This window comes from Mytilus trossulus, chromosome 5 (genome assembly GCF_036588685.1).
Source record: "Mytilus trossulus isolate FHL-02 chromosome 5, PNRI_Mtr1.1.1.hap1, whole genome shotgun sequence".
Taxonomy (NCBI): Eukaryota; Metazoa; Mollusca; class Bivalvia; order Mytilida; family Mytilidae; genus Mytilus; species Mytilus trossulus.
The window spans coordinates 44257042-44281749 of record NC_086377.1 but is presented as its reverse complement, the minus strand read 5'-3'; the positions used below and the strand labels follow the sequence as shown (position 1 = coordinate 44281749).

Here is a 24708-nt window from a genome sequence, read left to right as displayed (position 1 = left end):
ATATAAAGTTTTAATTATGTCTGATACAAAAACATGTTTTCCTCGATGACTTATTGATAATTCTAACGTTCAACACATAGGTCATTGGTAAAATTTAGTTCCGCTATAAAACCAGATTTAATCCACATTTTCTACATATGAAAATGTCTGTATTAAGTCAGGAATATGACCGTTCTTGTCCATTCGATTTAAATGTGTTTTGTCGTTTGATTATGGTTTTTCCGATTTGATATTCTTCTAAGTTCAGTTTTTTTGGGATATTATTTTGTACACATATGCGTCAATCCAAATTTACAGTTTAAAAAAAGTTTAATCCCCATGGAATAACTTTTCATCCTTCAGCAATTTGCAAATTAATCATTTGTAGTTACATGTACATCATGGCTTAAGTTTCGAACGGGGCTGTTGATCAATGAAATATGCAAAATTAATGCTTTTGTGCTTTAAATATGAATTTAACAGCCGATATTCGAAAGGAGTTATTATAAGCCTACGTGTATCCTTTTTCATGACTATAACTTTTGTGAAACTAGTTTCAAGTGATATAAAACATTAACCCCATTTCGGCCGATCGATAATGACCCCCTTCAAAATGGATTAAAGAGTTGTAATGCATATATGGTATACATTGTTTATATGGTGACGGCAACGCTTTATGTTACAAAGTAAGTTATAATATAAATATTAACTTTAAATTTTAATATTAGCCAATTATGTGTGTATACTTTAAAAGTTGATAGACATTTAATACATATAATTAGTTGCAAACACCTGTTGCAGTTGTCATGCCTGCGGCAAATACATGTAATAACTAAAGACTTTATCATTATCACATTATTATGTATTAAATTAATGATTATTATATTCATCATGTAATAGTTATCACGCGACGACCTTATTTTACTTCCAGTCAAAAATGAGATTTGAAAATATTATTACCGTAAAAAAAACATGTCTTGTTAAATAAACACAATTCTTTACAAGTCAATTTTACAATAATCATATCATTTATGAAAAATAACAATATCATGTGTATATGTTATTGTGAAACTAGTTTCAAGTGATATAAAACATTAACCCCATTTCGGCCGATCGATAATGACCCCCTTCAAAATAGATTTTGAGTTGTAATGCATATATGGTATGCATTTTTTATATGGTGACGACTACTGGATTAGACAATTGGGAACTGCAACACCGTATGGCTGCAATGACAAAATTGATGGTATAGGTATTCTATCTAGTCCTTCGTGTAACTCGGTGAATGTGATGAATATTTTCAACTCGACTCCTCGACGTAGACGTAGTCATGGCCATCGTCATTATACATCACCCTCTCTGCGTGATGTCTCTATTAATGACTTGCTGCCATGCATACAAAAACCGTTAGGTATTCACCACATTCGCACGAAACTTTATTCATTACCCCTTTCAAAACTTCATTCTCTGTTCAATTTATGTTTGGAGTCCACTGTTACAAACCCTCATTCAAACCAATAGTACAAACTACAAGCTATAATTTCGGATATTGCTAGTCAAAGACTGTTCAAGCCAGTTCGCATTGGAAAAGATGAAAAAGAGAAAATATCTTTTCTAAAACTTTCTTTTGCCAACAAAGGTATCGATGGCGTCAAAAAAAAGAGGGACGAAAGACACCAAAGGGACAGTCAAACTCGTAAATCTAAAACAAACTGACAACGCCATGGCTAAAAATGTAAAAAGACAAACAGAAAAACAATAGTACACATGACACAACATAGAAAACTAAAGAATAAACAACACGAACCCCACCAAAAACTAGGGGTGATCTCAGGTGCTCCGGAAGGGTAAGCAGATCCTGCTCCACATGCGGCACCCGTCGTGTTGCTTATGTGATTACAAATCCGGTAAATAGTCTAATTCGGTAGGTCAAATTCATGAAAGGGAAGGGGATTGTAGTTACGACGTAAGGAACATATCCGATATCATTTGTGAAACGGTCAACCTAGGCAATATCCTTCATCATAATTTAGTTCAATCGAAAATACCTCCCTATTTCAAAGACCAGTCTGTACCTATAATTTATTATACCTATACCAAACCTATTGCAACTAAAATTTTCAATTACAAACGCGTTTTGCAGGATTTCGATATTGACGACTTCAAGATAAACCTCCTGATTGCACTTGTGCTAGTTCCCAATTCACATATAATCCTGCTGGTTACGTTATTACCGGAGACCTTAACATTGTTAATAACACTTCTCTACGAAACGTGTTATCGAAAGGTCCGAAATATCGTGAACCTAAATCCATCAATTGGAAATACAACTTTAAAATTCTGATGGATTCAGTCGAGGATTATGCCAGGCAATGGGCTAAGCGCGATCAGGAAGACGTAGACACTCTATCCGAATGGATTAAGGCAGTGAGGTCGTTAATACAAATCAGAATTAAGAAACTGAATGGGTCCATCAATGCCCATGCTACGTCAATCTTCAAAGATCCAAATGTTGCTAAACGCCTATCTGACCTCCATGATAAATATGTTGTTGTCCCCGCAGACAAAGCCCCATAAATAACATCGTTTTTGTCTATAAAAATTATTACATTAATTGCTTGATAAACGAATTAGGTATAGACAATTCACTTGGAAACCCAACATATACCCTCACGTCACTTACCAAAGAGAAAATCCTTGATAATCATAGGTCTGTTCTTTGTTCCTTTGGTATTTCAACCAAAGATGAAGAACTGGATATTCCATCACTGTATTGGATACCTAAACTACATAAGTGTCCTTACAAACAACGGTATATTGCTGGGTCTTCCAAGTGCTCCATGAAACCCCTTTCTAAATTATTAACATCCATTTTATCAGCAATCAAAGACGGGCTTCAAAGTTATTGTGAAACTGCCTATTCTAGAGGTGGCGTGAATCAGATGTGGATACTTAAAAATTCCAAAGATCTTTTAGAGTACATACAATCTAACTCTCTTTCATCTTGTAACAGTATTAAAACATTTGACTTTTCTACTCTTTACACAAGTATTCCACATTCCAAACTAAAAGACAAATTAAAAGAGTATGAAATACTTTGCTTCATAAAAAAGAATGGCCAACGTAGATACAAGTATTTTGTCTTAGGGAGGGATAAATCCTTTTTTGTAAAGAATCATTCTGATTCAAATAAAAAATTCTCTGAAACCGATATTACCATGATGCTTGATTTCTTGATTGACAACATATTTGTTACGTTCGGAGGACGTGTTTTTCAACAGACTGTCGGCATCATAATGGGAACAAACTGTGCCCCTCTACTTGCTGACTTGTTTCTTTATTATTATGAGGCTGACTTCATGCAGGAACTTCTTAGGAAGAAAGATAAGAAGTTAGCAATAGCCTTTAACTCTACTTTCCGCTATATAGATGACGGTCTTTCACTAAACAATTCAAAAATTGGTGACTATGTGGATCGCATCTATCCCATCGAATTGGAGATAAAGGATACTACAGATACAGTTAAGTCGGCTTCATATCTTGACTTACATCTAGAAATTGACAATGAGGGTCGGTTGAAGACAAAACTTTACGACAAAAGAGATGATTTCAGCTTTCCAATTGTGAACTTCCCATTTCTAAGTAGCAACATTCCAGCAGCACCTGCATACGGGATATATATCTCCCAATTGATACGATATTCCCGTGCTGCATTTCCTATCATGATGTTCTTGATAGAGGGTAACTGCTTACAAGGACGCTATGAAACCAAGAGTTCCAAATGGTGAAGTTGAAATCATCCCTTCGTAAATTTTACGGACGCCATCACGAGTTGGTTGACCGTTATGGAATAACCGTTTCACAAATGATATCGGATATGTTCCTTACGTCGTAACTACAGTCCCCTTCCCTTTCATGAATTTGACCTACCGAATTTGACTTTTCACCGGATTTGTAATCACATAAGCAACCAGACGGGTGTCGCATGTGGAGCAGGATCTGCCTACCCTTCCGGAGCACCTGAGATCACCCCTAGTTTTTGGTGGGGTTCGGGTTGTTTATTCTTTGGTTCTCTATGTTGTGTCATGTGTACTATTGTTTTTCTGTTTGTATTTTTCATTTTTAGCCATGGTGTTGTCAGTTTGTTTTAGATTTACGAGTTTGACTGTCCCTTTGGTATCTTTGGTCCCTCTTTTATTACACTGTTAAGACATCATTATCAATTTTCCGTATATTGTACAAGCTAAATACATTCCTCCAATCATCAAAACACCTACATTTGAATACTTGGCGATCGAGTGTTATGTCTTGCAATAATAAACCTTGTAAATAAAACTCATCATAGATACCAGGATAGCATTTTTTAATTGCGTCAGGCGCACGTTTCTTCTACAAAAGATATGAGTAAAAACCGAAGTCATATCCATTTAATAACGACAAATGAAATTGTACATCTGAATAAAGAAAAACTATCCGCCATAGTTCAAATAAAGTGAATGCCAGGAATTATACAAAACCGTACGACAATGAGAAGAAAATCCACACAGTACGTCTGGGTTTTTATTTGATATTTGCTTTTGTGTTTAATGTAAATTCGTAACTCAGAGATGACTCATGTTCCCATATTTTGACTATTTTATTTATAATATCTTTTCAGTTCACGCATAGTTGCAAATATAACGGAGTTTAAAGAAACTGTCGTACAAAGTGACAGGTTTAGCACTATGAAACCAGGTTCAATCCACCATGTACCATGTCAGGAATAAGACAGTTGTTGTCCATTCTTTTTTTATGTGTTTTGTCATTTGATTTTGCCATGTGATAGGGGACTTTCGATTTTATTTTCCTTGGCAGTTCAGTATTTTTGTGATTACTTAAATATTTGTCTAGACATTTCGCAGATTTCCGAAGTGTAAGATAAATTATTTTTTGTCAAAAAATACTAAAACCGGTAATGTGTCGTGTTTTTTTTATAATTTGAATATTTAATTTCATACTTGTCCTTATTGTTTTTTAACTGACAGATGGTTTTCAAAGCGTAAAAACTCAACTAAAGTACAGTCACAGTATTTGTTATGGTATTGCCAGCTTTATAGCTACCGTATAAGATATTGGAATAGCACATCAACTGCCTACTGGAATCATCGTTAATTTATAACCATACGGTTATTATTGTTATTGTTAAGACAAAACTATATCTTATAGCACTTACTTTAAACACTTATGAAGCTATGACCCCTTCAAAAAACATTATTTTTTATTTAAGTTCAAACTGATAAATTTTTCCATAATTTTATTTGTTTTTGACCGCCATCCATAGTTCAAAGACTCTTATATTGTCGAATTCCATATCACAATTTAAATCTTTTGGTAACTATAAATTTGGGATCGTAGATGGTGGCCAAGGTTTTCCTTAAGCTTTGAGGTATGAAAATTGCGCAAAATCATTATATTTTGACAAAATGTCAATAACATTGGCCTACTTTTGAGAATGTGTTTTACTGTTTTTTTCTGCATTAATACTTTTAAAATATATTCATTTACGAACCAAATTGTGACCTTTCTGGTAGTTTTTTTAAAAAGTTAATATTTTAATCCGCTTTTTGCCATATGTGAACCTTGTCCGTTGGCATATCAGTAACCCTTTGAAAAAGGTTGGAATTGATAATTATATAAACGAAGACATATTGAATCAATGCCAATGAGACAGCTATCCACCTTGGACCAAATGACGTAAATACTAGCAACTAATGATACCCATACAGACTATAACAAGAAGCAAAACAAATACCACGAAGTAAGCTAATGACGGCCTCAACCTCTTTTTTGCTCTCGCTTAAGTGGTCTTTTAAAACGAGGTTTAACTGTATATAAAACCAAAAAATATATCTACACAAATTGATCGAATATGTATAGGTTTTATACCTAATGATGGCTTCCATTGTTTTTGTTTCTTTTTTTTGTTCTTGTACCGGAAAACAATCACGTTTTTTAAGTCGGAAGAGGGAAATTTAAAGCCTAGTTTTTCGAGTTACTATACATCCTAACAGGTGTTAAAGCTTTTTACAGCAGGCAATCGTGACACCGCTTGATGCATTTGTCTTCTTAAATTTATGTTCAAAATTTAACTTTTTTCTTTTGATTAATAAACATTTCTGCAAACTATCGAAATTCTACATATTGCTGAAAATAAGAATCATTAAGCAGAGTTTCAGTTAAAAAACAAGTTTTCATTGGGGCATTATAACATGAGAATTAGGATCGACAAAGCCTGGATTAAGAGCTAAAATTAGTGGCAAACGCAATCATCTAGATAATAAGCGTTTGATAACGAAAACAAAACTGAATAATTGTTACTTGATAACAAATTATTGAATGTCAACTAGAAAAAACAAATCAAGGACTTAATGGCATCAATTTGTATTAAGCTTACACGTATTTTTATACATGTAGTAACTTATAAGTTAAGTATGCCTAAATAAATGAACCAAATTATATGTATTTATATACCGATGACAAGTAAGATCGTGAATACCAATTTCAATCAGACTAGTGCAAACACGGTAAATTATTTATGTTCTTCTCTTACATTTTTTCCATTTGAAATTCGTTACCATATAAACATATCTGTTAAATAAGTTATCTAATTTTAATATAAAAATTGCTCTTTTCCAATTCGCATGCTGTTTTGACCGATTATAATGAAAGCGTTGAAATCTAGTCTATTGCAATTATTTCGTCTTTATTATGTTTCAGATCTAATCGGTATGCAGAGGGAATGTCTTTCTTTTTTGTTGCAATGAATCAGGGGTTTTTTAAATATCGAAAAAGTCATTCAAATAGTTAAGCCTTGATTTATTTTGAATGTTGAAAATGTTGACTTCTTTCTCTATTATCTAGCTAAACAGACATAGTTCATGCGTAACCCATTTCTAGCTAAGAGATGTTTCTTTGCTTATTTTGTCAAAACTGACCCAAACTGAATATTCATTTGAGTAGTTCACTTCCATAAATGATTGAACAGAACCATTTTTATCAATTTTCTCGTAGCTAGTGCCCCTTTAAATAAAACATGCAGTTGTATTTATTGTCAAAATAGTCACTTTCAATTCCCAAATATAAACTGATTTCCTACCTACTAAGGAAAGTTTCAGACGATGCCAAGTATATTTTCTACTTTATATAAACATCTTCTCAAGAATCAATTCTTAATAAGTGAGGTGTTAACAATTTGCCTTCAATACTGAGTTTATTTATATTTAGTTTGTTTTTATGACAATGATATAAGTATATATTGATTTGCAACTTTATATTATCAAAGATTGTTATTTTTTTAACAGATCTGTAGTTACAAAATGGGATCTTGGATGCTATATTCGTGTTTTGTATTATCTTGTTTAGTTTCAATGTCTGAACAATGTAAATGCTACACAATTCATACACAGTCATTAGTTTGTGAACCACTTTTAGTAGGTAAGTTATTATTGTAAACCGACAGTCGTATATTTTGTTTTAATATGTCACCGAGATGTATACTATTTTGAAAAGTAAGATATATATGCATGTATACATATAATGTATGTCACTGTCTAAAATATATCATCTATTTGTAAAGGGTATTAATAATGAATCGTCTTGATTTTTCTCTTGGCATCTTTGGTTACCAACTTATTATTTCCAAATTATACGTGTGTTAATTTCATCCGACATGTCATATTATCTATGTATATAACATAAGTGCAGTCATAAGGTTCATATTGAGAAATGTAAAACAAACTACATGAATTTGAACATCAAAGGGTCAATAAAGATATACATACAAGATTTAATTCACGTTTAACTAAGAAATAATGATAAGAAATATAGGTGTCTTGACATGTGAATTTGTTGGTCATGAGAAACAGTTTATTTGCACATTTCCGGTTAAAAATCGATGACCCTTTACTCATGAGCCATATTTAAAATAAATAAGATTTGATGACCACAGAAGATATTTTAAAATTGCTTCCTTTCATATTATGAATTCAAATTATGAATTGTTATGGAAAGCAAGAAATTTTATAAATATTAAGACATACATAAATTTGTCATTATTTTTAAATTACGTTAATAGATAAGGATAATAGCTAATATGTATTAAAATCATAATTGAAGTACGATATAAACCACATACACCTGGCACCTTGATACCTTATATAAAATTGATATTCAATTAAACATAAAAACAACGAACATTGCATTGTCCGGATATCCTGACTCGGTACGGCCACACAATATCGTGTTATTTAACAAATATCACCAGCACAAAATCCATCCCTTCGTTTATCTTGCGCATCTTAACAATATATTAATAAAAACAAGAATATGAACCTTCACCATATAACTCATTTGAACAAGAAAAAATAGTTTTGCTCATTATGTTGAAAGCGTCGTCACTACAAAATGAAAAGTACAATCGGATGAACAAAATAATATGTATTTTTCTATTTCAGTCCTTGAGGCTAAAATTGAGTCGTTCTCTGAAACTAATAATGACACAAACTACCAAATATCAGTGAAAAAAATATATAAAGTAAGTATATAATGATGTTGTTTTCTTATTCATATCTATTTAAAGTTAAGGTCAATAGAAAGTATGTACATTAACACGCGCAACTTATTATTTTGTTGTTATACGGATGCCCCCAAGGGTGACTGGGGTATAGAAATATGGTTGCCGAAGTCGGGCGTCCGATTGGCTGTGTGGGATATATCAAGTTTGCAGTCACGTCCGGTGAAAAGAGGAACGTTAAATCCGATGTCTCGTGTAAATGAAGTGCCACGTTCTTTGCACGTTAAGAACCATTGCAACAACTCTTTGAGGGGTTCGTAGGTGACCTGTTGCAAGGCAAAGTTTCTGTTCCTATCCAATATACACTAATTTTCTAGTGGCAGTCCAAATTTCCCCGACCATCAGCCCAGATGGCCTCATTTGTATCAACCTATCTATTGTGTTTATCGTGAACTTGTTCTCGTCCTGATTATGCACGAACTATTTGCCACTGGATGTTAAGCAACCATGAATCAATCAATAAATGTAATCCGGTTTGGAGGTTTGCCTTTTGTGGATGTTTGTGTGGTTGTTTTGCACACACTGCCTCAATAATCTTGTTCAAAGATCAAGTTAATAATATAACGTGTCTATGTGTATCATGACGAAATATAAACCATAGAGACACCTTCTGCTATGATATATGTAATTTTCATTTCTTTCATTTTATTTTGTCGACAAGACCATATTAATCATGTTAATAATATATATGTTCATTATTCATCAATTCAGATCTCATTATCAACTGGAAACCATAACCTTTTTAATGGCAAACGTTTTAAACTGCAAAACATGACATGTTTCAGGAAGGGCAAAAAGTTATATAAGGACCAAGTGTTTATTCCTCAATTATTTCTGACGAAAACTACTAAGCAGTGTGCTTGTCTGCTTGCCCAGCTATAGCTTAACATCTGTCCTAATGTTTTTGGTTTGAAAGCTATAGTTTTTCACTGTCTCACTGAAGAGAACTTTGTTCTTACAATTCACATCTTATAGAGATTGTATTGTTGGCGACTAAACAGTAAAATGTAGTCAACAGTAGCATATCATTACCTTAACATCCATTATGTTTCATATCATAACTAATATAAATTATGAGAGCTGTGGTGTAAAGCGTAGTACATCGGACTAATAACACAGAGGTTCCTGATTTGATTACCGATCCGGGATTTTCTCTATTGACACTATTTGCGAGTATGGTCTTGGGGAAACGACCATAGTCCGTCGGCAGGCATTGGTATAAAACACTCTGACTTGAAGATTTCGAAAAAGAGCAGGTCATTGCCGCTACAAAGCAGCACTCGCAATCGCAAAAGGGAAATTGATTAATATAAACCCTATAAATAGATATGTTTAAACCATTAAAAATCAAACAAGAAAAAAAAATCACAGATGACGATATAATCACACCAGGTTTTGCGGGTGCATGTTGCTTATCTTTTCGTTACTTTGTTGTGTGTTGTATATTTTGTTATTATCGTTTGATCGTTGTTTTTTCTATGACCTTGTCAGTTGGTCTTTGCCATATGGATTCGAATATCCAACTGACATATTCACCTCTATTTCTTTCAAAATGAAATTACTTTGTTATGATACAAGATAATAACCGACAAATAAAATGAATAATGAAGTGATAAACAAAACAACTAAGAATAATTGATAAATATAAAACAAATGAGAGACATGGCATAACAAATAAAGCGTACAGACATGAAAACTTCATATAAGGGTGACCTTCACCTTTCCCTAAGTATTATCTATTTAGAAGCATGGAGGTATACAATACAACATAAATTAAATGCAGATAAATAATGGCCGTATTATATTATACTTATTAATCACACTTCGAGTAAGTATGTGTCGTTATTATTGGTTTAACGCCGTCACGTATTTCGTATGGAGCTATTAGTTTTATGGGGTATTCATTATTTCGATTCTTATAGGACAAATTCGATAATTTTGAGCACTGTGGAAGCGCTATACAAACGATACTGTTTTGGTCCTTCCGTTTTACCCAATTTTGATAATATTAGTTATATTATATGATTCAATGATTATTTTTTTAATCGCTTCTTTCACTTGATAATTATTATGTATTTTCTTCCAATGTATTTTCTATCCGTTCTGATGCGTACAAGACGCTTAAAAACACCCGGTATTAACATTTAATGTTTTGTTTACGGAAACATACTCGCGACGTCACCTTATTTAGTTGCAAACCAAGACAATCACATCAATTTGGGGGAATTTCTTTTCCTTAAACTTTACCTTGAAAAAAAAAATTAAAATTGACTGACAAATATGGAGAGATCCATAATTTGTATCTGAATCTTGGCCTTCGTAAACTGGGGATTTTGATGTCGAAAATTGAGAATATCTTGCAGTTAAATAAGTTGGTCGTATCGCGGAACAGCCATTGTTGTGTATTACTGCGTTTATAGGTCGTCATATTAGAATTTATAATATTGACCATTTATATTTTCTCGGTTACGATCGTGTGTATTACTTCAGCTTTGACTGAGAGACAGATCACATTCTACTAAAGATGTTACCGTAAGAATGTGCTATAGAATATGATTATTGCAATAATTTGATTAAATTTTTGTTAACATAATATTTGTACATTAGGGAGAAGGAATTTATTCATTCTCCGATGGAACGACACTGAAGACCCCTAAAAATCCTTCAGCATGTGGACCTGTAGTTTTAAAAGTAGGATCAAGCTATATTCTCTCAGGTAAATGAACAATTCATGTTGAGGCAAAATTTGCCGTATATTAAGTTGGAGCATACGGGTCAAAGTTAAAAAAAGCGTATACCAACATGATGATATTTGATAAAAGCATTTCAAGCAATACAAATTAAAAAAAAACAATATAGTATCGTTGACGCCATTAGTGATTCGAAAATATAGTATTAACACAATCCTTAAGGTATGACACAGCATACATTATAGGAGATTAATTGCACATTAAAGCCTGGCTTCATTTACACCCTTTTTTAAAACCTTGTGAATAATTTGTTTCATATTTTGAAAGTTTCTTTCTTTCATGACATAATTACCTAACGTTACTGGTATCTGTAAAAGAGGGGCGAAATTCACTAGAGGGACAGTAAAACTCCTAGATCGAAAATAAACTGAAAATGCCATGGCTAAAAAAAAAAAGACAAATAACAATACAGAAGAAAGAATATAAAAAACTTAAGACTAAGAAACACTAACTCAAACATAAACTGTGGATGATATTAGGTGTTCCGGAAGGGTAAACATATCCTGCTCCACATGTGAGCCCGTCATGTTACTCATAATTGATATGTAGGCGTACCGTACTTACCGGTAGGTTCATTCAGGCAACATATACACAGTGATCGGTTATTTCATTATAGGGTTTCTTTGTGATTACCATTAAGTTTATCATAACACTATCATTATATGAACTAATAATAACAAGTATTAATACAATGATAGTTGTTTTGTTTGTTCTTAACAGTCTTTGTCCATGATGACAATATGCATTTGAGGTTGTGTGATATCCGAGCTAGTTTATCTAATGCAACAAACGCATTGCTAGAAGGCATGAGCGGAAAATATCTTGAGATTTGTCGTTGTCAGGTATGCAAAAAGTTGTTAACGATAAGAATTTTAAATCAGTAACAAGCGTTCAACTTTGGGAAAAAATGACCGAGACTGATGCATGACCACAATTCTATACACTTGAATATAAAAAAAGAACGTGGTATGATTGCTAATGAGAAAACACTCCATAAGAAATTAACAATTATAGGTCACCGTAAAACCTTCATCAATGAAATAATACCATTCCAAATAGTCGACTATGAAAGGTCCCATAATTCAAACGAGAAATCTAACTGCCTTATTTATGTACAAGATAAAGAATGAAAAAGTTTATACGTTACACATCAACTAAATTAAAGGCTCCTGACAAGCGCATACACACAGAGAGTGGCAGGGGGAAATATGTAAGCGGGATCCCAATCCTCTCCCAACATGGGACAGGGGTGAAATAGTTCAACATAATAACGAATAATAAAAACCAGTTAACGCTCGGAATTCTTGTTTCTTTTATTTTGCGGAATTAAGGACTGACAAAACCAAAGATACGGTATTCATTGATTCAGAAATAGATATTATCCTTACAACCACACAATTTTGTAACATACAAACATAGCGATGAGCAAGCTCCCTTTTTAATTTCTAGATTCCTTCAATTTATGCACCAGCAAAAACAGGACCACGGACCAAACACCAATGCGGAGACCTACCTCTAGCATGTAATAATTATGATACCATATGTAGCAGGGATAATGATGGTCAGTGCAATTGGCAAGATTGTTAAAGAAAAGTGACTCCAAAGATGTTCTTTTTGTAATATACTGTACAACACATAAAATTGAGAAAGGAAATGTCTTCTTTGAAATATCACAAACATTGCTGAAAATCTACGGATTTGTTTAAATACACATAATATAGATATAGGAAGATGTGGTGTGAGTGCCAATGAGACAACTCTCCATCCAAATAACAATTTAAAAATTAAACCATTATAGGTTAAAGTACGGCCTTCAACACGGAGCCTTGGCTCACACCGAACAACAAGCTATAAAGGGCCCCAAAATTACTAGTGTAAAACCATTCAAACGGGAAAACCAACGGTCTAATCTATATAAACAAAACGAGAAACGAGAAACACGTATATATTACATAAACAAACGACAACTACTGTACATCAGATTCCTGACTTAGGACAGGTGCAAACATTTGCAGCGGGATTAAACGTTTTAATGGGCCCAAACCTTCTCCCTTTTTCTGAAACAATAGCATAACATCACAACATATAAAAACATACGACATAGGCTTGTGTTTTAATAAACGGAAAAAGTGGTTTGACTAATAATGAATAAAGTCGTAAGGACACCAATATTGAATATATATCTACAAATCTTCAGTCATATGTTGGAAAAAATAGTTTTAACTTATTTGAAAATGCAGAGGACCCCTACAGTTTGAAGGAAAACTTTAACAATGAAGATTCATACCAATTAAAAGCAAAACTGCCATAAACAAAACCAATATAAAAAGTTGTCAAAACATTAAAATTGAACAAAAAAGAAAACATTGGAGACACAATTATTAACTTATAATTATGTTGCTTACGAATGTAAACATGGTATAGAGAAGTATTGTATAACCAGGAAAAAAAGTCATAATGTAACGTCCAATGATCATGTTGAAATGTATTGACTATTTGTATGTATTACAAATGTACCAACTATCACACGTATTTTGTAGAACATGAGCAACGCGACGGATGCCACCTGTGAAGCAAAAAGTCGAGTGCACCTTACACCTATGTAGACGTATATTTTGCTTGTCCTGTTTTGAAGTTATATTTTCTATTGGATTTGGATATTACCAGCCGGAAATAGTTAAAAACACTTTCTAAACAGTTATGTAAGTTTAATTACTGACATTTTTGCAAAAATAATGGCTTTATATGATGTTATGTGAACTTTACTTCTTCATGTGAAAATATTGAGGCTCGCAGAAGGGACATTATAATGGAGAAATTACCAAAACCATTAGTTGCACTCATTAACAGTATTGTAGAAGAATATGAACAATTTACTTGGAATTCGAATTACCTAGGTGATAAAATGCGAATTTCGTTGATTTGGACCAGAGGTGAATTGGTGAATGTAAAAAAAAGTGTAAAGCATAAGTCGAGATCCAACAAAGACAGGGACACTAAACGATTAAAAACGTGGCAAGATAAAATAATAGAGAATACACAAAACGACGTCGATCTAGACACTAGTGACATAGAAAGCGATAGTTCGGATGAAGATATGAGTGAATCGTGTGATGAAAATCAGCAAATTGACACGGTAGATCTCCCGCTAGTAGCCCCCGAGAAGGTACACATTAAACCTGTAATGAAAATTACTCAGCCGGTACGAGTATCTATAAACAGGTCGATCAATAACAACAATGAATCGCCACCTGAAAAAAGAGTGTGTCGTAGTTCAATATGTGGAACGAGTGTGGAAATTAAAAAACAAAGTGTACACACAACTATAAAGGAATGTGAACGTGTAGAAATAGATGACGAAATAAAAACAGTCGCATCAAAATCGATTATTACCGGGAACAGTCCGTGTAACGATAGCCATTATCAGAAAATAGTATTTAATAGACGACCAGAAGGCGATCTCGTATTAGGAAAAATTAAAAAGAGAGATACAATAGTTATTTGTAATATAACAAAGCAGAAAATTAATCATGTGAATCTTGATACGAACAAATCAGGTTATGAAGACACAATGTTTTATATCAATAGATTTAGAGATTTGAGAAAAACGGACGATGAAGAAATTAGTAGTTATGTTTTTCATGTTCCGAAATTAGAAAGATACTCGGAAGTTCACAAACTTTGTCCGTGGTGTTTTGTGGAATGAACAGTTATTTGGAAAAAACAAGATCCGTTTCGTGCGTGAATTAACTCTTTAATTATATTGTTTATTATGTATCAAAACTTAGGTTTGGAAACCAACCTATTTTTGTTAGGACTTAAAAATATTAGTTAAAATAACATTTGCGTATGCTAACATTTTGTGTATTTTTTCTTGTAATAGTTCAAAGGCTATTTTATTGTTTTATATATAAAAAAGAAAATATAAAAAAAAGAAAGTATATTTATACAATTAGTTTATCATAGGATAGATTGATTAAAAAAGTGACATTGATATAATCAGTTTCGTATATGATAATTTGATGACTCAGAGTAAATGGGCGATTTGTTGAATTGTGTAAATGAGCGATTGACTTAGAGAAAATGAGCGATTTGTTGTTGGTTTTTTTTTTCTTTTCAGGGAAAAATGACAATAATGGACATAAATGTTTTATATATGTGTAATTGTAATCTGTGATATGTATATAGAAGTGAGATTATAATAAAGATAAAAAAAAAAAAAAAAAAAAAAAAAAGTTGTCAAAACATTAAAATTGAACAAAAAAGAAAACATTGGAGACACAATTATTAACTTATAATTATGTTGCTTACGAATGTAAACATGGTATAGAGAAGTATTGTATAACCAGGAAAAAAAGTCATAATGTAACGTCCAATGATCATGTTGAAATGTATTGACTATTTGTATGTATTACAAATGTACCAACTATCACACGTATTTTGTAGAACATGAGCAACGCGACGGATGCCACCTGTGAAGCAAGGTCTTCTTACCTTCGGTAGCCCCAGTTTTGCTTTGGGTTCTAAGTCTTTAGGTTTCGCTGATGTGTCTTGAGACCTATTATTTGCCTATTTTTCTTTTTCTTTGTTAGCCATGGCATTGCCAGCTCAATTTATGAATATGACTGTCCTTCTGATACCTTATGTCGTTCTGTTTCTAGTGTTTTTGACTTACAGGTAAAAAGACTCATTTAATGGTAAAAATGAGTCAAACATTCGTACTTCCCAAAAAAGTTAAATTCTTGCCAGTCGACTCATTGAATGTTTTGTTTGTACAGTAATAAATCAATATCTAAACTTTCAATCAATGTCATTTAACAGTATAACGTGTCTGTATTATCCGCAAGCCGAAATCCATTAATTACACAATCACTGTCCTTTTATAAAACATCCAATGCGTGTTCATCCAATTAGCGTGTGCCGGTTTAATTGCACTAATCCGGAAATCGACAATTACTTTTTCAACAGGTACACCCTTTTCCAGTTGAGAAGACATTTGATCTGCATACCAATTGATACATTTTTGCTTGATGATGGACTTTAATTTCCCGTTAACGGTACGGTCACACGTTTATACTAGGGCGGAACAAACACTGTACGAATCCGATTGTTATGAAGCAGTTCAAGAAGGTCCTTGTCTTGATGTGCCTTAAATACTTCGAATGTGAGTAGTGTATATACCTTTCTTTTCACGGAACGTTTAATATCTTTACGAACAAAGTATGGTATCAATACGGATTTCGCGTATTCTATCATCGTAAAACTTGTTGACCAGTGATTCTCAGAATGCGATATATTCCAGTCTTTAGAAAATGTATAAGAAGGATGACATCTATCAGTTGTACCCTTGTAAAATAATTGAAACGGAAGTAATACATCTGTCAGGGAAATTTCAACGATACCCGTTATTTCTCTTTTATCATCTAACGCAACGATGCTACAATCTGTTGATCCCTTTTCTTCTAAAGTCCATTAACTTATCGGAACCGTTTTAAGACCTATACGATCACAGTTTATTGTCAGTTCATGTGAAATATCATACTCGTCAACACATTTTGTATTTTTGTTCAAATATTCCGCCTTAAAGTTTTCAAAATCTACTGGTAACTTTGGTGCCGTTTTTGTCCCTTTTCTTTTTACTAAATTCATGCACTCGCCTCAAAAGTCATCTAGCATAATCTCGACTTACAACTAAATGCACTCCGTTTTCAACAAGCAAAGCACGATTTTCAGCTCTGACTATGCCGCGGGTGGCAGCAGTAGCTATAGTCGTAGGAACGACCCATATAAGCAGCACGTATATTTTCCACAAACATTTTTTTCCTCTGTCATCAAGTTTATCTCCCAACATTGAGGGCCTACATTCGAATTTTGGTAGGTAATACTTTAATTGTAGATGCAACTCTCTGTTCAAGGTTTACCATGCAAGAGGGACGAACGATACCAAAGAGACAGTCAAACTCATTAATCGAAAATAAACTGACAACGCCATGGCTAAAATTGAAAAAGACAAACAGAAAAACAACACGTGACACAACACATAAAACTAGGGAATAAGCAACACGAACCACACTAAAAACCTGGGTGATATCATGTGCTCCGGAAGGGTATGCAGATGTTGCTTCATATGTGGCACCCATCATGTTGCTTATGTTATAACAAATCTGGTAAATAGTCTAATTCGTTAGGTCACATTCATAAAAGGGAAGGATATTGTAGTTATCCGATATCATCTGTGAAACGGTTATTCCATAACTGTCAATAGCTTCCTTGTTATCAGCAACCCTCTATCAGGAAAATCATGATAGGAAATACAAGCACGGGAATTCGTCTCTTATACTTCTGATTACTGTTTCCGACACCTGTTTTCCCAGATCACTTGATATTTTTCTTGACGCCTTTGTCACACGAAAATCGTTTACGATTTTTGCAAATTTAGCACGTTTTTAAGGCGTATATGATCCATATTCTCCGCGTTTCCTTATCCCTCGTCTAGAAGGTTAAGCTTTTGGGTTATCACTTAAAAATCATTCGATGACTTCATTTGCTACCGTAATTACTATTGCATCATCTTCGTATATTGCACGGCTCGGTGAACGCAATCCTTGGGTGGATGGTTCACGTATTTTAGACTTTTTATCTTATTTAAGATAAACATGTTTACACTTCTTCTTAAATTTTATGAATGATAAAATTGGAGTTCACAAAACTTAATTACCAACTGAGGAATAGATTACATAAGCTGTATCATGCAAAAGGATTTTTTGGTTCTCAATGCACTTCAACTTCGTTCTTTGTTTGGCTGACATTTTCATATTTGATCCAAACTTACAAACCACGAAATTAAATCCACACGAACTTACTTTTGGATACAAAACCACGAAATTTTAACCCAACGAAAATTAATGCTTATAATGTACTAGTATTCCACCTTCATTTGGACATTTTAACAAACCTTACAAACAGGAGCAGATAACACATTAATTGAAATTTTATAACCGCTCAAATACACACAACAAAACATTTGCACACATACTTTTAACAATTTTTAACCAGACTTAGTTCACACCCATATAATAGCGCTCAGTATGAAACAAACCATTACATAGAATTTTATTAAATGTAAAATTCACAATGAACCATCTTTACGGTTGACATACTTGATTAGGTCGGTACGGATAGACATGATCTGTTGTGTTGAAACTCTTGCCTGAGCATGAACAGGTTTCATGTCGGATGTCTTCACATCTACGATGACCCTTGATGCACGTTGACCGGTGATGTCTTCGTGATTTGTTTAGCTGTTGTACTACTTGTGCTAAGTACCAGTCATTAAAATTAGATTTTAATTGTTCTTTGTATCCTCGGTTAACAAATGAGTCAAACGACTATAATTTGTCAGTACATGCTGCATGCACACTCATCGCATGACTTGGCCAACTGATGCGGACAATTTTCCAATGCTGCCTGTTGAAACAGAACCTACCGATAAAAAATTCCAAGAAAACCAAAATCTTCCAAAACCAGTACTCAGTCAACTCAATCTTCCCTACAGAGCCCACTATCATCACAAAAAATTGAGAAAAAGAAATCAAATAAAAAAGAAACAGCAAAAATAGACAGTTGGGGCGGTGAATCTGTCTGGGATCTTCCCAGTGACATAGATGATTCTTCCACCTCAAATACTCATCCTTCATCTTCATCTAAGAAGTTATCTTCTGCGTCCAGTACAAAGTCTACTAGAGCCCCATCTCCTCTTCGTTCTCCAGAAAAGAAGGATGCCCAAAAGAAGTCAGTAAATACATCCTCTCAGAAGTTATTTGAAGTTTTATGTGTATTCTTCCAAATGATGATTAAAATTTTCAAAGTTAAGAACAATAAAGTTTGCTTCGAATTTAAGTTTTTGGACGACCATAACGCATGCAATAATAATAGAAAGTAAAATCACAAAATTGTCGAACTCCGATGACGATTCAAATGAAAGATTCACCAGCCCTGTTATTATCATGATTAAAGAAAACAAATAATCTGCTTAAAGTTCGAAATAATGATTTACCTGAACAAATTTGACAGGTCCTGTCCGGAATTGCATGATTATCCCCTAATATATTACTTCCCACAGAAACTGTAAAAGTTTTAACTACTTCTGATTTACTCAGTTAGTTTTGACGTAAAAACATAGGTTTCTTCTTACCGGTTACATGAATACATGGTTCATTTTCTTTTGTTTGAAATTTAAAATTGATATAACTGCCAACTTAGTGTTATTTACATTGATCCAAAAGAAATATTTATGATATCTATTAATTCTATACATGATGTGCTTATATATGTTCCGGTTTAATATGATACAGTTTGGATATACTGACGAATGTCATGAGGGTGATGATTATGCACAACCGGCTTACTAAATGTCACTTCTGGTCTCAAATGATAGGTTTATGTATACCCATCTTAAAATTATGGCTCCTATGAACTTTTCCATGAAATAAGTGCAAAAAAAAACCATCGAATTCTCTCATGGTCACTTTCGGTCGTCATAGTTCACGGTAATGTACCTTATGGCATTTGCATGTACCAATATGACGTAAGATTAAATGTATTGAAAATAAAAAAAATGTTTTGAAGTAATAACTCCTAGAAGATTTCATCGGATTGTTCCAGACCAATTATATTATATCTTAATAACAAAAAGCACACATAAGGGAATGTGCTTCATATTTGCTTTTTTATTCATATATATCTAACATTATTGTTATGCGTTTACTTTTCTACATTGGCTAGAGGTATAAAGGGAGGGTTGAGATCTCATAAACATGTTTAACCCCGCCGTATTTTTGCGCCTGTTCCAAATCAGGAACCTGTGGTGTTTGTTAGTTTTGTATTATTTTAATTTTAGTTTCTTGTGTACAATTTGGAAATTAGTATGGCGTTCGTTATCACGTAAGTAGTATATATTTGTTTAGGGGCAAGCTGAAGAACGCCTCCGGGTGCGGGAATTCTCGTTACATTGAAGACCTGTTGGTGACCTTCTGTTGTTGTTTTTCCTATGGTGGGGTTGTTGTCTCTTTGATACATTCCCCATTTCCATTCTCAATTTTATTAAAAATTTAAAAAAATGGCAAAACAATTGATTCGGTTTAGAATTTTGAGTGGAGGCAATTTCAACTGATTTTCACACTTTGGTAGCATGCTGTCTCGATAAAGGGAGTATTTCTAAACAACTCTCTCAGATGCGAATCCTGAAGTTCAGTGCTTTTCGTCAGTTCATGACTGTCATATATTTGTTTTGGAAACATTTGTTTGCAGAAAAGAGACGAAAGACACCAGAGGGACAGTCAAACTCATAAATCGAAAAAAAATCTGACAACGTTGTGGTTAAAAATGAAAGATTGATTGATTGATTGATTGTTGGTTGCTTTACGTCCAGTGGCAAATATGTCATGCCTATTCAGGACGAGAACAAGTTAACAATGAATACAATAGGTAGGTAGTTGTAATATAGGCCATCTAGGATGATGGTCGGGGAAATTTGGACTGCCACTGGAAAATGAGGGTAAATTGGATAGGGACAGAAATTTTGCCTTGCAACAGGCCATCTACGGACCCCTCAAAGAGTTGTCGCAAAGGTTCTTAACGTGCAAAGAGCGTGGCACTCTCTTTACACGAGGCATCGGATTTAACGTCCCCATCTGACCGGACGTGACTGCGAACTTGATGCATCCCGCACAGCCAAACGGACGCCCCACTTCGGCAAGCGTTTTACTGCCGGTCGTGAGAAGACCAAGTGACCATATTTCTATTCCCAAGTCACCCTTGGGGGAGAATGAAAGAAGACAAAAGGATATACAACAGCACACATGACACAATATAGAAAACTAAAGAATAAACAACATGAACCACACTAAAAACTAGGGGTGAACTCAGGTTCGGTAAGCATATTCTGCTCTACATGTGGCACCCGTCGTGTTTCTTATGTGATTTCAAATCCGGTTAATAGTGTAATTCGGTAGGTCACATTCATGAAGTGAAAAGGAATCAGTTAAGACGTAAGGAACATATTCGATATCATTTTTGAAACGGTTATTTCAAAACGGTTATAACACAACGGTCAACTAACTCGTAATGGCATCCGTAAAATTTACGAAGTGATGATGTTAACTTCACCATTTGGAATTTTTGGTTCAATAGTTTCCTTGTGAGCAGTAGCCTTCTATCAAGAAAATCATGAAAGGAAATGCAAGGACGGGAATATCGTCTCAATTGGGAGATATATAAAACATATTCAGGTGCTGCTGGTATGTTAATACTTAGAAATGGAAAGTTCACATTTGAAAAACTGAAATCACCTCTTTTGTCGTGAAGTTTTGTTTTCAATCGAACCTCATTGTCAATTGCTAGATGTAAGTCAAGATTTGAGGCCGACTTAACTGTATCTGTTGTATCTTTTATCTTTAGTTCGATGGGATAGTTGCATTAATTTTTTGAATATTTTAATGAGAGAACATCATCTATACTGCGGACAGTAGAGTTAACGGATATAGCTAACTTCTTATCTTTCTTTCTTTGAAGTTCCTGTATGAAGTCACCCTCATAATAATAAAGAAACAAGTCGACAAGAAGAAGGCACAAATTGTTTCCATTGGAATGCCAACAGTTTGTTGAAAAACACGTCCTCCTTACGTAACACATATGTTGTCAATAATGAAGTCAAGCATTTTGATAATGTTAGTTTCAGAGAATATGTTGTGTGAATCAGAGTGATCTTATACAAAGCAAGATATTTAGCCGTTATTTTTGCTCAATTTGATTGTTTGACATATTTTATGTCGGGGTCTTGTATATCTGACAACACAGTATTGCTGTTAATCAATGTGAATGACGTATGGTAAATAAACTCATCATAGATACCAGGACTAAATTAAGTATATACGCCAGACGCGCGTTTCATCTTCACAAGACTCATCAGTGACGCTCGAATCTAAAAAAGTTTAAAATGCCAAATAAGTTACGAAGTTGAAAAGCATTGAGAACCAAAATTCCTAAAAGTTTTGCCAAATACAGCAAGGGTAATCTATGCCTAACTGTTTACATTTTTGTTTATTGGATAGTGGATTTATTCGAAGTCATACAACATCTCCTAACTTTTATTTAAATGAATTATATGTAAATGCGAAGAAAGTTGACACAAACAGATGTTCTGTTAAATTGTTCCTTTTAAAATTGTTATACGATGATGACTGATGTACCCATATTTGGACTATTTTATTGTTTATTTAACACATCAATGTAAATATGACGGAATTTGATAAGACTGTCATCAAAGTGAGAGGGTAAGCACTATAGAACCAGTTTTAATCCACCTTTTTCTACATTTGAAAATGCCTGTATCAAGTTAGGAATATGACAGTTCTTGTCCATTCGTTTTTTTATGCGTTTTGTTATTTGATTTTGCCATGTGATTATGGACTTTCCGAATTGATTTTCCTCTAAGTTCAGTATTTTTGTGATTTGACTTTTTACTACAAATGGCAAGAACCGTCAAAACATGATGTGTGAAAAGCGTAATATTTACTTTTGCATCCTCGAAAAAATATACCTTCTTCGCATTAACGCTATGTAGACAAATGAAGATTTGCAGATTGGAAACATCTACACAATATGCTTTGAAATGATTTCATATTCTGGACGTCAGTCTTTGTTCCTTTCTCATAAAATCCACCGAAAAACAAAAAACAAATATAAAGCTAAGAAATGAAGTCAGGAGCCTCTGGACTTTTTTTTTTTTAGTTTGTCGATGAATAAAAGACCCATTGGTGGCTTTTGACAGTTGCCTGCTCAAGGGTCTGGTTGTTGTCTCTTTGACGAATTCTCTATTTCCATTCTCGATTTTATGTATACACCATGTGGTAAGTCGATTGTTTTGGACGGGATAGAAGACAGGATGTAGATTACGAAAATTAAAACGTTTTCCTTGAGATCAGTGAAATAGATAAATGTATATCACAACGGTTAATCAACTCACGATATCGGTTGAAATCTTACAAAAACATATTGTTAGCTTATAACTCTCAAGATTAAATGCTTTATTGAGTTTAATCTTTGTTCCGTTGTTCTGTTGTTCCGTTCCTCTTATAGCTGAAGTGTTTTCCTCGATTTTGGTTTATGACTTTGACTGGTTTTGGTTTTATTGATTTATGACAATTCAACAACGACTAATGTTGCTTTTTTTCCAGAGCCCGTATATCACAGTGAAATAAAGCAAAATTAATGTAATTTTTAAACACAACAAAACGTGTTGCTGCTTGCTCAAACTAGTCGTTGTCTCGATGGAAATTATGATTAATACTTGTTTTATAATCAATTTCGATTATAAAGAGAGAAAAATACCAAATGCACTATAAAACTCAGTAGTCGAATATAAAATGATAACACCATGGCAATAAAAGAAAAAGACATCATGGAAGGTGCAATATCTCTTTTAAGGAGTCAACTAACAAAATAAAGGCAACAGTAGTATACCGCTGTTCAAAAGTCATCAATCGATAGAGAAAAAAATCAAATCATGGTTACAAACTAAACTGAGGTAAACGTATCAAATATAAGAGAACTACGACACAACAAAATTAAAGACACAACACCGAAATGTAACACACACAGAAACGAACTATAATGAATCAATGGTCATATTTCTGACTTGGTACAGGGCATTTTATGAAAAAAATGGTGGGTTGACTTTTGGCTCATATTTTGATGACGATACTTCTGATTACAATTTCTGTCTTTCTTCTATGTCTGATTTCGATAACTATTACAAAAAAGAGTAAAATATCTGTTGAAACGTAGGTACTACAAGAAAACAAAATTTGTAGATCTTTATTTGCTATACATTATTGCTGCTAATAGTTTTATCGCTACATACTCTATCTTTAATAATATTGAAGATAATAACAAAACAACTTGCAAAATGTGCTTCAAATTACCAATTTAATTGCAGCAACCCAAACGGGTTGTCGGTTCGTCTGAAACTTTCATGGATGATATATCTTGATCTGTTGAAAATGTTTTCCCCATTTCGCTTTACTCGAAATGCTTTAGTTTTTGAGATGTAAGTAAAAAAATGTATTTGATCCCTGTGTTATTTTTTTTTTTTAGCTATGACAGCCTTTTTTGTTGATGGATCAAACCTTTGGATACAATTTATAAACTATATACCCTAAGACTCATACAATTAAATTTGGAAGGTACTTGATCCAGAAAATTCAGACGATATGATTTTTAAAACGTTTACGTCGACAAAGACGGACGACGGAAGATAAACACCCAATCATGGCATGCGCTCACATGAGGACATTAGGTCCCGATTTG

At 33.6% G+C, this 24708-nt stretch overlaps 1 protein-coding gene across 1 annotated transcript; it reads left to right on the top strand.

The window, feature by feature from the left end:
* Positions 1-6498: 6498 nt before the first annotated feature.
* On the top strand, positions 6499-12967 carry LOC134719673 (uncharacterized). The gene is made up of 6 exons (XM_063582648.1): positions 6499-6542; positions 7320-7452; positions 8472-8551; positions 11198-11306; positions 12061-12182; positions 12790-12967. The coding sequence occupies exons 2-6, from the start codon at positions 7335-7337 to the stop codon at positions 12925-12927; spliced, it is 567 nt and encodes a 188-aa protein (XP_063438718.1). The 5' UTR covers positions 6499-6542; positions 7320-7334; the 3' UTR covers positions 12928-12967.
* Positions 12968-24708: the final 11741 nt, after the last annotated feature.